Source organism: Pseudophryne corroboree, chromosome 5 (genome assembly GCF_028390025.1).
Source record: "Pseudophryne corroboree isolate aPseCor3 chromosome 5, aPseCor3.hap2, whole genome shotgun sequence".
NCBI classification, from domain to species: Eukaryota; Metazoa; Chordata; class Amphibia; order Anura; family Myobatrachidae; genus Pseudophryne; species Pseudophryne corroboree.
Genome location: NC_086448.1, coordinates 610904193 through 610916997, shown reverse-complemented (window position 1 = coordinate 610916997; position 12805 = coordinate 610904193). Strand labels below are relative to the sequence as shown.

At 43.7% G+C, this 12805-nt stretch overlaps 1 protein-coding gene across 1 annotated transcript in view; it reads left to right on the top strand.

The window, feature by feature from the left end:
- RAB12 (RAB12, member RAS oncogene family) overlaps positions 1 to 12390 on the top strand; it is a 40769-nt gene extending 28379 nt beyond the window's left edge. Inside the window, exons 5-6 of the mRNA XM_063923491.1 lie at positions 3041 to 3145; positions 11063 to 12390. Coding sequence (XP_063779561.1) covers positions 3041 to 3145; positions 11063 to 11176 — 219 coding nt within the window. The 3' untranslated portion in view covers positions 11177 to 12390. The remainder of the gene's footprint in view (positions 1 to 3040; positions 3146 to 11062) is intronic.
- The last annotated feature ends 415 nt before the right edge of the window (positions 12391 to 12805 follow it).

The window sequence follows — 12805 nt, the reverse complement described above, 5'->3', positions numbered from 1 at the left end:
CTATATAGTGGCAACATATTATGCAGCGCTTAGCAGAGAATGTTTAATCATTCATCCCAGTCCCTGCCCCAGTGTGTATTATTTAACACACACTTGGGGCCTGATTCTGAGGTGTGAGTAATGCAAAAAGATCAGGTACAGTAACTGAATTTGGACAAGCCATGCTGCAATGCAAGGGGTGCAAATACATGCAAGGTAAACACTGGCTGATTTTGCATGCAGCCCACAAATGCAGGGCAGCCTTTTTTTACACTGCTGATCAGATTTGAGTTTGGATACACCCCTAAATCTGCAGTGTAACATGATTTTGCCCAGGTACCCAGTTATTTCCTCTTTTTTGCTTTACTCCCACCTCAGAATCGGGCCCTTTATGTTATCGAAAACTCACACACGAATATTAACCTTTTAGAATGTTTTTGGGCTATGGGAGGACACCGGGGCGCTAGAAACTCACAGAAACATTGAGCTTTTTATGAACGATGAACGATTTATGGCCTATTTCAGCATGGATCGCCATTCAGAGAAATCACAGATTGAGCAGTTATCGAACGACCGTGCATGCATAGCGCTCTCGTTGCGCATGCGCGAGGTATAATAGCGACAGAAAATGCATATAGATCATAATCGCAGTGTAGCCGCTGTTTGACTGACAGGAAGCCAGTGTTTTTGGGTGGAAACCTGACGTTTTCTGGGTGTGTCAGAAAAATGCAGGCGTACCCAGGTGTTTTTGGGGAGGGTCTCTGACATCAGCGCAGACCACTTCCAGCCTGTCTCAGCCGCAGATTAGTTGCAACCTCAGGCCTACTTACGTTTGCTCAGACTGCAAAAAAATCTTTGATGTTCCGGAAATTTCGTATGCATCTGCGAATGGATAGCGATCTGCAATGCATTCGCAACTTGCGTGGGGCGTTTTTACTTCCTGTTGGGGCTGCGCATTTCTACTCGCACACAACTGCAATTTTTCAGAATAACGATCCGTGCTGGATTAGGCCCTTAGTTCCTAAATTTAAAATAATCATTTAAAAGTCATAACCAAGTTAGTTTTGCCTTCTAAATTATTAACGCTTTAAATCTATGGGCTAAATAGCCTGCAAATTGCTGTAACGTTTGGACCATTGTCTTTCTTTGTTACCCTCTTTGCCCTGGAGAGGACTTGTGAAATAAAGCCCTCTGTATGCCAATAGCTTGATTCCGCTTCAGTCACTGTGCTATAGTCAACAGTAATGGGCCCTACACACTTCACGATTGCTGGGTGAGGTGCCCGACAGCCGATACGGCTGACGGATGCCCGGCAGCGGAGAACGTGTGACGCGGGGGAAGTGAAGTTTCTTCACTTCCCCCATCACCCAGCTCCATAGCACTGCATGCTAATATGGACAAGATTGTCCATATTGGCTTGCATGTTTAAACGAGCCGGCACCAGCGAAGAACGAGTGCAGGGCCGCACATCAGTCATCGTTAGTACCTACCCACTGAAAGATTTGAACGGTATCTCATTCATTAATGAACGAGATCGTTCATATCTTTCACTGGTATCGGCCAGTTACTGGTTACAATTGCTGCCTCCCAGCAAGAGATTATTTATATGGAGTCTGGATCTTTTTCTTGCTAGCAGAATTGGCCCTACTATGTACTCTATGTGTGTTCAAGTGCCTGCGGAAGGGAACATTTAACGGGGGCCGGGATTAATAATATGAATGAATACACGTACTACAACTGTAGCTGATTTTAAACTTCTATTCTCCATTGGGAATGTCTGATCCAGGGGCAAAATTGGGTCATTATTGGGCAGGAAATAATATGGGGCAAGCCATAGCAATAAGTCATATTTCAGTATTTTTAATCTAGTGTAGTCAGCTGATATGAAAAGCTGATATCTGGTTGGAATGTGTTGTAGAGCCTGCATTTCATGTGCACTAGTTTATTACATTAGTCCTGTTGTGCCATATGAAAGGACTGTATTCAGTGTCGCAGCATAGGATTAGTTGTGATATCTACCGTCACGTAAATCTTATGGGAGACAATTGCATACAGTTTGTAATTGAGAGCAGTGGCTGAGATATGAGAACAGACATAGACTACGTCCTAAATATTTATTTAAAACATGGACGTAGCAATCTAATTTGTATAAACACATGCGTTACTAATTCAAAAGTGAGTTTCATATTTTTCTATTGTTTTTTTTTTTTTTCTGGCCAAAATGTGAATTGTAAAGTAATCCGTATAGTGTTAAATGTCATAATGAATTCTGACCCTTAAGTCGTAAGAACTGCTGATATGTAGAAGGACTGCAACAGATGAGAATTCACATTATAGGGAAGATGTATGAAGCAGTGTAAAAAGTGGAGAAGTTAACCAATCAGCTGCTAAATATAATTTTGTAGAATGCACTTGATAAATGTTACTTTAACACTGAGTGGTTGCCATGGCCAACCTCTCCACTGGCTCACTTCTCCACTCTTTTGACTGCTTCATACATCTCCCCCTATGTCACCAAAGACAGCCAACTCCAATTTTTTGGAAATAGAAGCACACAGTTATTAGTATGAGCCTGGAGCAATTTGCCCATGGCTGATGACAGTCATCTTCTCAAAATCAGAAGGGTCTTTGATTCATTTTCATTATTACTTAAATATCTGCATCATTGCATCTACAAAGGATTTTCAAGCCAGTTACCATGTAGTATTATCCACAGACGTCGTGTATCATTTTTCTGAGATCTTAGTTGGATTGGAAAAAACATGCAATCAAATTTGAGTTTTCAGTGTACTGCTAATCCCTCCTCCCCCCCAAATATGAGGATACAGATATACACATTTCATTGTTTAAACTATAATTTTCAGAATAGGAATATTATACCTCCGTATATGCACAGCTTATTATACCTCTGTATATGCATAACACAGCTTATTATACCTCCGTATATGCATAGCATAGCTTATGATACCTCCGTATATGCATAGCACAGCCTAATACACACACGTTTAGATGGCCTTTCTTTATGTTTTTATAATTCTCATAGAAATGTTTTATGTCCTAGTTTGCACAACAGATAACCGGGATGCGGTTTTGTGAAGCAAGTGCCAAGGACAACTTTAATGTAGATGAAATCTTTTTGAAACTGGTTGATGATATATTAAAGAAGGTAACTATATTTTGTTTGTCGGTTTTTCCATTAAAAGTAAAAGCATAAAGTGAATAACTATAAATATGTCTTTATCAAGCTAGGGTATAAAGTATAAGGGGGTAAATGTAATAGGGTTTGACTTTGCAGGAGGTGCGGGATCTCTGCCGTGAATGCCTGTATTTGTAAAGCGGCAGTCATTTACAAGGCAAATGCAACTTGGTTTTGCCTTCTAAATGATTGCACTTTAAAAATATGGGCATTCAAGGCCGAAATCCCACACCTCCAGCAAGCTCGGACCCTAGTACATTTACCCGTTAGTATCTGTTTTGCATTGGATTTGAGCACCATGCCCAATATCGTAAAATATTATTGAAAAAACTATTGTGTTTTCTCTGACGTCCTAAGTGGATGCTGGGACTCCGTAAGGACCATGGGGAATAGCGGCTCCGCAGGAGACTGGGCACAACTAAAGAAAGCTTTAGGACTACCTGGTGTGCACTGGCTCCTCCCTCTATGACCCTCCTCCAGACCTCAGTTAGAATCTTGTGCCCGGCTGAGCTGGATGCACACTAGGGGCTCTCCTGAGCTCCTAGAAAAGAAAGTATAATTTTAGGTTTTTTATTTTCAGTGAGATCTGCTGGCAACAGACTCACTGCTACGAGGGACTAAGGGGAGAAGAAGCGAACCTACCTGCTTGCAGCTAGCTTGGGCTTCTTAGGCTACTGGACACCATTAGCTCCAGAGGGATCGAACACAGGGCCCGACCTCGATCGTCCGGTCCCGGAGCCGCGCCGCCGTCCCCCTTACAAAGCCAGAAGCAAGAAGATGGTCCTGAAAATCGGCGGCAGAAGACTTCGGTCTTCAACAAGGTAGCGCACAGCACTGCAGCTGTGCGCCATTGCTCCTCATGCACACCTCACACTCCGGTCACTGATGGGTGCAGGGCGCTGGGGGGGCGCCCTGAGCAGCAATATTAACACCTTGGCTGGCATAAAAATCACAATATATAGTCCTAGAGGCTATATATCTGAAAAATACCCCTGCCAGAGATCCATAAAAAAGCGGGAGAAGTCCGCTGAAAAAGGGGCGGGGCTATCTCCCTCAGCACACTGGCGCCATTTTTCCCTCACAGCTCCGCTGGAAGGATCGCTCCCAGGCTCTCCCCTGCAGTTTCAAGACTACAAAGGGTAAAAAAGAGAGGAGGGGCACTAAATTTAGGCGCAGTAGTATATATATAAGCAGCTATAAGGGAAAATCACTCGGTTATAGTGTTCATCCCTGTGTTATATAGCGCTCTGGTGTGTGCTGGCATACTCTCTCTCTCTGTCTCCCCAAAGGGCTTTGTGGGGTCCTGTCCTCTATCAGAGCATTCCCTGTGTGTGTGCGGTGTGTCGGTACGGCTGTGTCGACATGTTTGATGAGGAGGCTTATGTGGAGGCGGAGCAGATGCCGATAAATGTGATGTCACCCCCTGCGGGGCCGACACCTGAGTGGATGGACTTGTGGAAGGAATTACGTGAAAGTGTCAACTCCTTACATAAAAGGTTTGACGACATACCAAATATGGGACAGCCGGCTTCTCAGCCCGTGCCTGCCCAGGTGTCTCAAAAGCCATCAGGGGCTCTAAAACGCCCGCTACCTCAGATGGCAGACACAGATGTCGACACGGATACTGACTCCAGTGTCGACGACGATGAGACTAATGTAACTTCCAATAGGGCCACACGTTACATGATTGAGGCAATGAAAAATGTGTTGCACATTTCTGATCTTACCCCAGGTACCACAAAAAAGGGTATTATGTTTGGGGAGAAAAAACTACCAGTGGTTTTTCCCCCATCTGAGGAATTAAATGAAGTGTGTGAAGAAGCGTGGGCTTCCCCCGATAAGAAACTGGTAATTTCTAAAAGGTTACTAATGACGTACCCTTTCCCGCCAGAGGATAGGTCACATTGGGAAACATCCCCTAGGGTGGATAAAGCGCTCACACGCTTTTCAAAGAAGGTGGCACTACCGTCTCCGGATACGGCCGCCCTAAAGGAGCCTGCTGATAGGAAGCAGGAGGCTATCCTGAAGTCTGTATATACACACACAGGTATTATACTGAGACCAGCTATTGCTTCAGCATGGATGTGCAGTGCTGCAGCTGCGTGGTCAGATTCCCTGTCGGAAAATATTGATACCCTAGACAGGGTCACTATATTGCTAACCATAGAGCATATAAAAGACGCAGTCTTATACATGAGAGATGCACAGAGGGATATTTGCCGGCTGGCATCTAAAATAAGTGCAATGTCCATTTCTGCCAGGAGAGGGTTATGGACTCGGCAGTGGACAGGTGATGCAGATTCTAAAAAGGAAATGGAAGTTTTGCCTTATAAGGGTGAGGAGTTGTTCGGGGATGGTCTCTCGGACCTCGTTTCCACAGCAACAGCTGGGAAGTCAGCATTTTTACCCCATGTTCCCTCACAGCCAAAGAAAGCACCGTATTATCAGGTACAGTCCTTTCGGCCCCATAAGGGCAAGCGGGTTAAAGGCGCTTCCTTTCTAGGCAGAGGTAGAGGGAAAAAGCTGCAGCATACAGCCAGTTCCCAGGAGCAAAAGTCCTCCCCCGCTTCCTCCAAGTCCGCCGCATGACGCTGGGGCTCCACAGGCGGAGCCAGGTACGGTGGGGGCCCGTCTCAAAAACTTCAGCAATCAGTGGGCTCGCTCACGGGTGGATCCCTGGATCCTTCAAGTAGTATCTCAGGGGTACAAGCTGGAATTCGAGACGTCTCCCCCCCGCCGTTTCCTCAAATCTGCCTTGCCCAACAACTCCCTCAGGCAGGGAGGCAGTGCTAGAGGCAATACACAAGCTGTATTCCCAGCAGGTGATAGTCAAGGTGCCCCTCCTTCAACAAGGACGGGGTTACTATTCCACAATGTTTGTGGTACCGAAACCGGACGGTTCGGTGAGACCCATTTTAAATTTGAAATCCTTAAACACATATATATAAAAAGATTCAACTTCAAGATGGAATCGCTCAGGGCGGTTATTGCAAGCCTGGACGAGGGGGATTACATGGTATCACTGGACATCAAGGATGCCTACCTGCATGTCCCCATTTACCATCCTCACCAGGAGTACCTCAGATTTGTGGTACAGGATTGTCATTACCAATTCCAGACGTTGCCGTTCGGTCTGTCCACGGCACCGAGGGTATTTACCAAGGTAATGGCCAAAATGATGATACTCCTTCGAAAAAATGGAGTTTTAATTATCCCATACTTGGACGATCTCCTGATAAAGGCGTGGTCCAGGGAGCAGTTGTTGGTCGGGGTAGCACTATCTCAGGAGGTGCTACAACAGCACGGTTGGATTCTAAATATTCCAAAGTCACAGCTGGTCCCTACGACACGTCTACTGTTCCTGGGGATGGTTCTGGACACAGACAAGAAAAAAGTGTTTCTCCCGGAGGAGAAAGCCAAGGAGCTGTCATCTCTAGTCAGATGCCTCCTGAAACCGAAACAGGTGTCTGTGCATCACTGCACGCGAGTCCTGGGAAAGATGGTAGCTTCCTACGAAGCAATTCCATTCGGCAGGTTCCATGCAAGAACTTTTCAGTGGGACCTGTTGGACAAGTGGTCCGGATCGCATCTTCAGATGCATTGGCTGATAACCCTGTCTACAAGGACCAGGGTGTCTCTGCTGTGGTGGCTGCAGAGTGCTCATCTTCAAGAGGGCCGCAGATTCGGCATACAGGACTGGGTCCTGGTGACCACGGATGCCAGCCTTCGAGGCTGGGGGGCAGTCACACAGGGAAGAAACTTCCAAGGACTATGGTCAAGCCAGGAGACTTCCCTACACATAAATATTCTGGAACTGAGGGCCATTTACAATGCCCTAAGTCAGGCAAGGCCCCTGCTTCAAAACCAGCCGGTACTGATCCAGTCAGACAACATCACGGCGGTCGCCCATGTAAACCGACAGGGCGGCACAAGAAGCAGGATGGCGATGGCAGAAGCCACAAGGATTCTCCGATGGGCGGAAAATCACGTGTTAGCACTGTCAGCAGTGTTCATTCCGGGAGTGGACAACTGGGAAGCAGACTTCCTCAGCAGGCACGACCTCCACCCGGGAGAGTGGGGACTTCATCCAGAAGTCTTTCAAATGTTGTAAACCATTGGGAAAGGCCACAGGTAGACATTGTGGCGTCCCGCCTCAAATACTCGTGGTTCCGGATTGGCCAAGAAGAGCTTGGTACCCAGAACTTCAAGAAATGATCTCAGAGGACCCATGGCCTCTGCCGCTCAGACAGGACCTGCTGCAGCAGGGCCCTGTCTGTTCCAAGACTTACCGCGGCTGTGTTTGACGGCATGGCGGTTGAACACCGGATCCTAAAAGAAAAGGGCATTCCGGAGGAAGTCATTCCTACGCTGATTAAAGCCAGGAAAGATGTAACCGCAAAACATTATCACTGCATATGGCGGAAATATGTTGCGTGGTGTGAGGCCAGGAAGGCCCCTACGGAGGAATTTCAGCTGGGTCGATTTCTGCACTTCCTACAGTCAGGGGTGACTATGGGCCTCAAATTGGGTTCCATTAAGGTCCAGATTTCGGCTCTGTCGATTTTCTTCCAAAAAGAACTGGCTTCACTGCCTGAAGTTCAGACATTTGTTAAGGGAGTGCTGCATATTCAGCCCCCTTTTGTGCCTCCAGTGGCACCTTGGGATCTCAACGTGGTGTTGGGTTTCCTAAAGTCACATTGGTTTGAGCCACTTAAAACCGTGGATTTGAAATTTCTCACGTGGAAAGTGGTCATGCTGTTGGCCTTGGCTTCGGCTAGGCGTGTGTCAGAATTGGCGGCTTTGTCATGTAAAAGCCCTTATCTGATTTTCCATATGGATAGGGCAGAATTGAGGACTCGTCCCCGGTTTCTCCCTAAGGTGGTATCAGCTTTTCATTTGAACCAACCTATTGTGGTGCCTGCGGCTACTAGGGACTTGGAGGATTCCAAGTTACTGGACGTAGTCAGGGCCTTGAAAATATATGTTTCCAGGACGACTGGAGTCAGGAAAACTGACTCGCTATTTATCCTGTATGCACCCAACAAGCTGGGTGCTCCTGCTTCGAAGCAGACTATTGCTCGCTGAATCTGTAGCACAATTCAGCTTGCGCATTCTGCGGCTGGACTGCCGCATCCTAAATCTGTAAAAGCCCATTCCACGAGGAAGGTGGGCTCTTCTTGGGCGGCTGCCCGAGGGGTCTCGGCTTTACAACTTTGCCGAGCTGCTACTTGGTCAGGGTCTAACACTTTTGCAAAATTCTACAAATTTGATACCCTGGCTGAGGAGGACCTTGAGTTTGCTCATTCGGTGCTGCAGAGTCATCCGCACTCTCCCGCCCGTTTGGGAGCTTTGGTATAATCCCCATGGTCCTTATGGAGTCCCAGCATCCACTTAGGACGTCAGAGAAAATAAGATTTTACTCACCGGTAAATCTATTTCTCGTAGTCCGTAGTGGATGCTGGGCGCCCATCCCAAGTGCGGATTGTCTGCAATACTTGTATATAGTTATTGTTAACTAAAGGGTTATTGTTGAGCCATCTGTTGAGAGGCTCAGTTATATTTCATACTGTTAACTGGGTATAGTATCACGAGTTATACGGTGTGATTGGTGTGGCTGGTATGAGTCTTACCCGGGATTCAAAATCCTTCCTTATTGTGTCAGCTCTTCCGGGCACAGTATCCTAACTGAGGTCTGGAGAAGGGTCATAGAGGGAGGAGCCAGTGCACACCAGGTAGTCCTAAAGCTTTCTTTAGTTGTGCCCAGTCTCCTGCGGAGCCGCTATTCCCCATGGTCCTTACGGAGTCCCAGCATCCACTACGGACTACGAGAAATAGATTTACTGGTGAGTAAAATCTTATTTTTTTCCCCCAAAGACCTCACTAAGGCTTAGATTTATCAAGCCTTGGAGAGTGATATATTGCACGGTGATAAAGTACCAACCAATCAGCCCCTAGTTGTCATTTTTGAAACACAGCCTGAAACATAACAGGAGCTGGTTGGTTGGTACTGTATCATCGTGCAATTTATTACTCTCCAAGGCTTGATAAATCTGGGCCTAAATCATTTGGCAGAGCTACTTATAGTAAATATAGGAAAAAACAAAAAGATAGTGGCACATATATAGAGAAATTTCCCCATATTTGCACCACTTTCTTTTTCTGTGTTTGGATAAATGCAGATAATTGTAAAACCCTATTAGTGGTGGCGTAATTTTGTTTTCTATTACAATTTAATTTATGAGCATTGGTGAATAGCTTATACATAATGTAATGGAATAACAATTGCTGTTGGTGGGGAAAGTCTGTGCACGGCTACTGTAAGGCAGAAGCTCAACTGCCACCAGTATTAAATTCAAGAATTAATTTGTTGCATCAATTTATACCTCAGTGCAGGTGAAACTCAGAAAATTAGAATATTGTGCAAAAGTCCATTTATTTCACTAATTCAACTTAAAAGGTGAAACTAATACAGGTTGAGTCTCCCTTATCCAAAATGCTTGGGACCAGAGGTACTTTGGATATGGGATTTTTCCGTATTTTGGAATAATTGTATACCATAGTCAGATATCATGGTGATGAGACCTAAATCTAAGCACAGAATGCATTTATGTTACATATACACCTTACACACACAGCCTGAAGGTCATTTTAGCCAATATTTTTTATAACTTTGTGCATTAAGCAAAGTGTGTCTACATTCACACAATTCATTTATGTTTCATATACACCTTATACACACACAGCCTGAAGGTCATTTAATACAATATTTTTAATAACTTTGTGTATTAAACAAAGTTTGTGTACATTGAGACATCAAAAAACAAAGGTTTCACTATCTCACTCAAAAAAGTCCGTATTTCGGAATATTCCGTATTTCGGAATATATGGATATGGGATACTCAACCTGTATATTATATAGACTCATTACATGCAAAGTGAGATATTTCAAGCCTTTATTTGTTATAATTTTGATGATTGTGGCTTACAGTTTAAGAAAACCCCAAATCCAAAATCTCAGAAAATGTTAAATTTAAATACAGAAATGTCGGTCCTCTGAAAAGTATGATCATGCATATGTACTCAGTACTTGGTTTGGGCCCCTTTTGCATGAATTATTGCCTCAATGCGGCGTGGCATGGATTCTATCAGCCTGTGGCACTGCTGAGGTGTTATGGAGACCAGGATGCTTCAATAGCGGCCTTCAGCTCTTCTGCATTGTCCAGTCTCATGTCTCTCATCTTTCTCTTGGCAATGCCTCATAGATTCTCTGTGGGGTTCAAGTCAGGTGAGTTTGCTGGCCAATCCAGCACAGTAATCCCACCGTCATTGAACCAGGTTTTGGTACTTTTGGCAGTGTGGGCAGGTGCCAAGTCCTGCTGGAAAATGATGTCGGCATCTTCATAAAGCTTGTCTGCTGAAGGAAGCATGAAGTGCTCTAAAATGTCCTGGTAGACGGTTGCATTGACTCTGAACTTAATAAAGCACAGTGGACCAACACCAGCAGATGACATTGCTCCCCAAATCAACAGACTGTTGAAACTTCACACTGGACGGACTTCAAGCATCTTGGATTGGGGTTATCTGAAGCTGTAAGCCACAATCAACAAAATTATAACAAATAAAGGCTTGAAATATCCCACTTTGCATGTAATGAGTCTATATAATATATTAGTTTCACCTTTTAAGTTGAATTACTGAAATAAATGAACTTTTGCACGATATTCTTTTTGATAAATCTTTTTTATAAATCTGGGCGCACAGTAATGAATCAGCATTGCACATGTACATGTTATGTCTTTTCAATTGCCTTTTTTTGTAATTTGTTCATAGTTTATTTGTTCTTATATTTCTAACCCAAATGATAATACCTATATGTGTCTCTCACAGATGCCTTTGGATATAATACGGAATGAGTTATCCAACAGCATCCTGTCTCTTCAGCCAGAGCCAGAATTTCCACCAGAGCTGCCTCCTCCTCGACCTCCTGTCCGTTGTTGTTGATTCTGTTCTGTACTCCTAACACAGCAAAACAGTGACACGTCGTACCTGTGTCCTGTAATACAATCATCAGAAAGGTCCCATTTTGCACTTCTTCCTCAGAAAATACATTTAATTATACAAGCAGCAAGGGAGGGATAGGTTTGTGTTTGGAAGTCTTTTTCTCCATGTAGAGTTTGCACACTAATGTCGATGGACTCTGGATTGAAAGGATTGGCCCATGTTCTAAGCGCTGTACTGCAGTGGTTCCTGCAAAGCACTTTATTTCAGGCTCCACCAGTTGTGTAGGATTTAGTGTTGAAATCGTGGCATTTTCTGTTTGGCTATTTCATCAAGCATCAATTTGCTCAATTCATTTTTTATTTTATTCTTTTTAATTTTTTTGTTATATTGTTGTATCTAGACATATATATGGTGCTTTGCTGATTGTATTATAACTCCAAAATATTTAAGTATTTAAGGTCGCCAAGAAAAATGCTTCCATATACAGCATTATATTTAGTTTATTATACAGAGCAATTTTCATTTTTAATCTGTAGCATTAGATGTTTACTGGACTTGCCATGAGTATTAATGTTAGTTCCAGTAGTTTATTTTATTTTAAGTATTTATTAACATTTCAGTAGATGAAGAACATTTGTGTTCCATTTTTTTGTTTGTTTTTCTCTCAGAACTGCCAGTTTTCCCCCCTCTTCTCTGATGCTCCTTGCACAGGATCCTTTTGTGCGGTTGGTATTAAGGCACACTGACAAGCATAACAGTATGTGATTCATGAACTCTGTTGAGATGTGATTACACACACCGTTTATTGGGCTTACTGGGAAATAATACCTGAAAAGGCTGCTAGCAATGCGTATGCAGCACCACTCTTCCATTTGGGTCCACAAGAGGACTGAAAATAATGTCTGTTTTTCTATTCACTTACTAATCTGTGCATATAACCTTGCCACTTTTTATGGGAGGGTGGAATTTTTTGGGGGGTATTTTTTTTTTAGTGGGAAGGTATGACCTACACCTAAATGGCACATACTGGTTTTCTAATAATGATGGTTTTGTGACTTACGTATTTGATATATCTCTATTCAAATGCACTGTATTTTTCATTGTGGGGAAAACAGTGACAGGTATGCATTGAATAAATGTGTGTCCTTGTGTTATTTGAAACAACATAGTATTTCTAACTAATGAAGTGAAAATAAACTTTTTTTATTTATGAATGTCTGTGTAGTGTCGTTTCTTTTCCAAAAGATATTTTTAGACACTGCTAGTTGAACGTTGTTCTGAAGATATCCTTGAGACTGAAGCCCGCAGGGTCCACCAGCCGTGCCACACAGGACCCCCCTGCTTTCTTTTTCAGCATGTTACAACCAATTCCAGAAACTAAGGGGTATATTTACTAAGATGTGAGTTTTTTTAGAAGTGGAGATGTTGCCCATAGCAAGCAATCAGAATCTAGCTGTTATCTTTTAGAAGCAGCTAAATGTTAAGTGGAATCTGATTGGTTGCTATGGGAAACATCTCCACTTCTAAAAAAAAAAAAAAAAAAACTCACATCTTAGCAATTATACCCCTAAGGGTGGTATCACACAGGTGCTTTTTAATTTTTCCAAATCTTTTTTTTTTTTTTTTTTT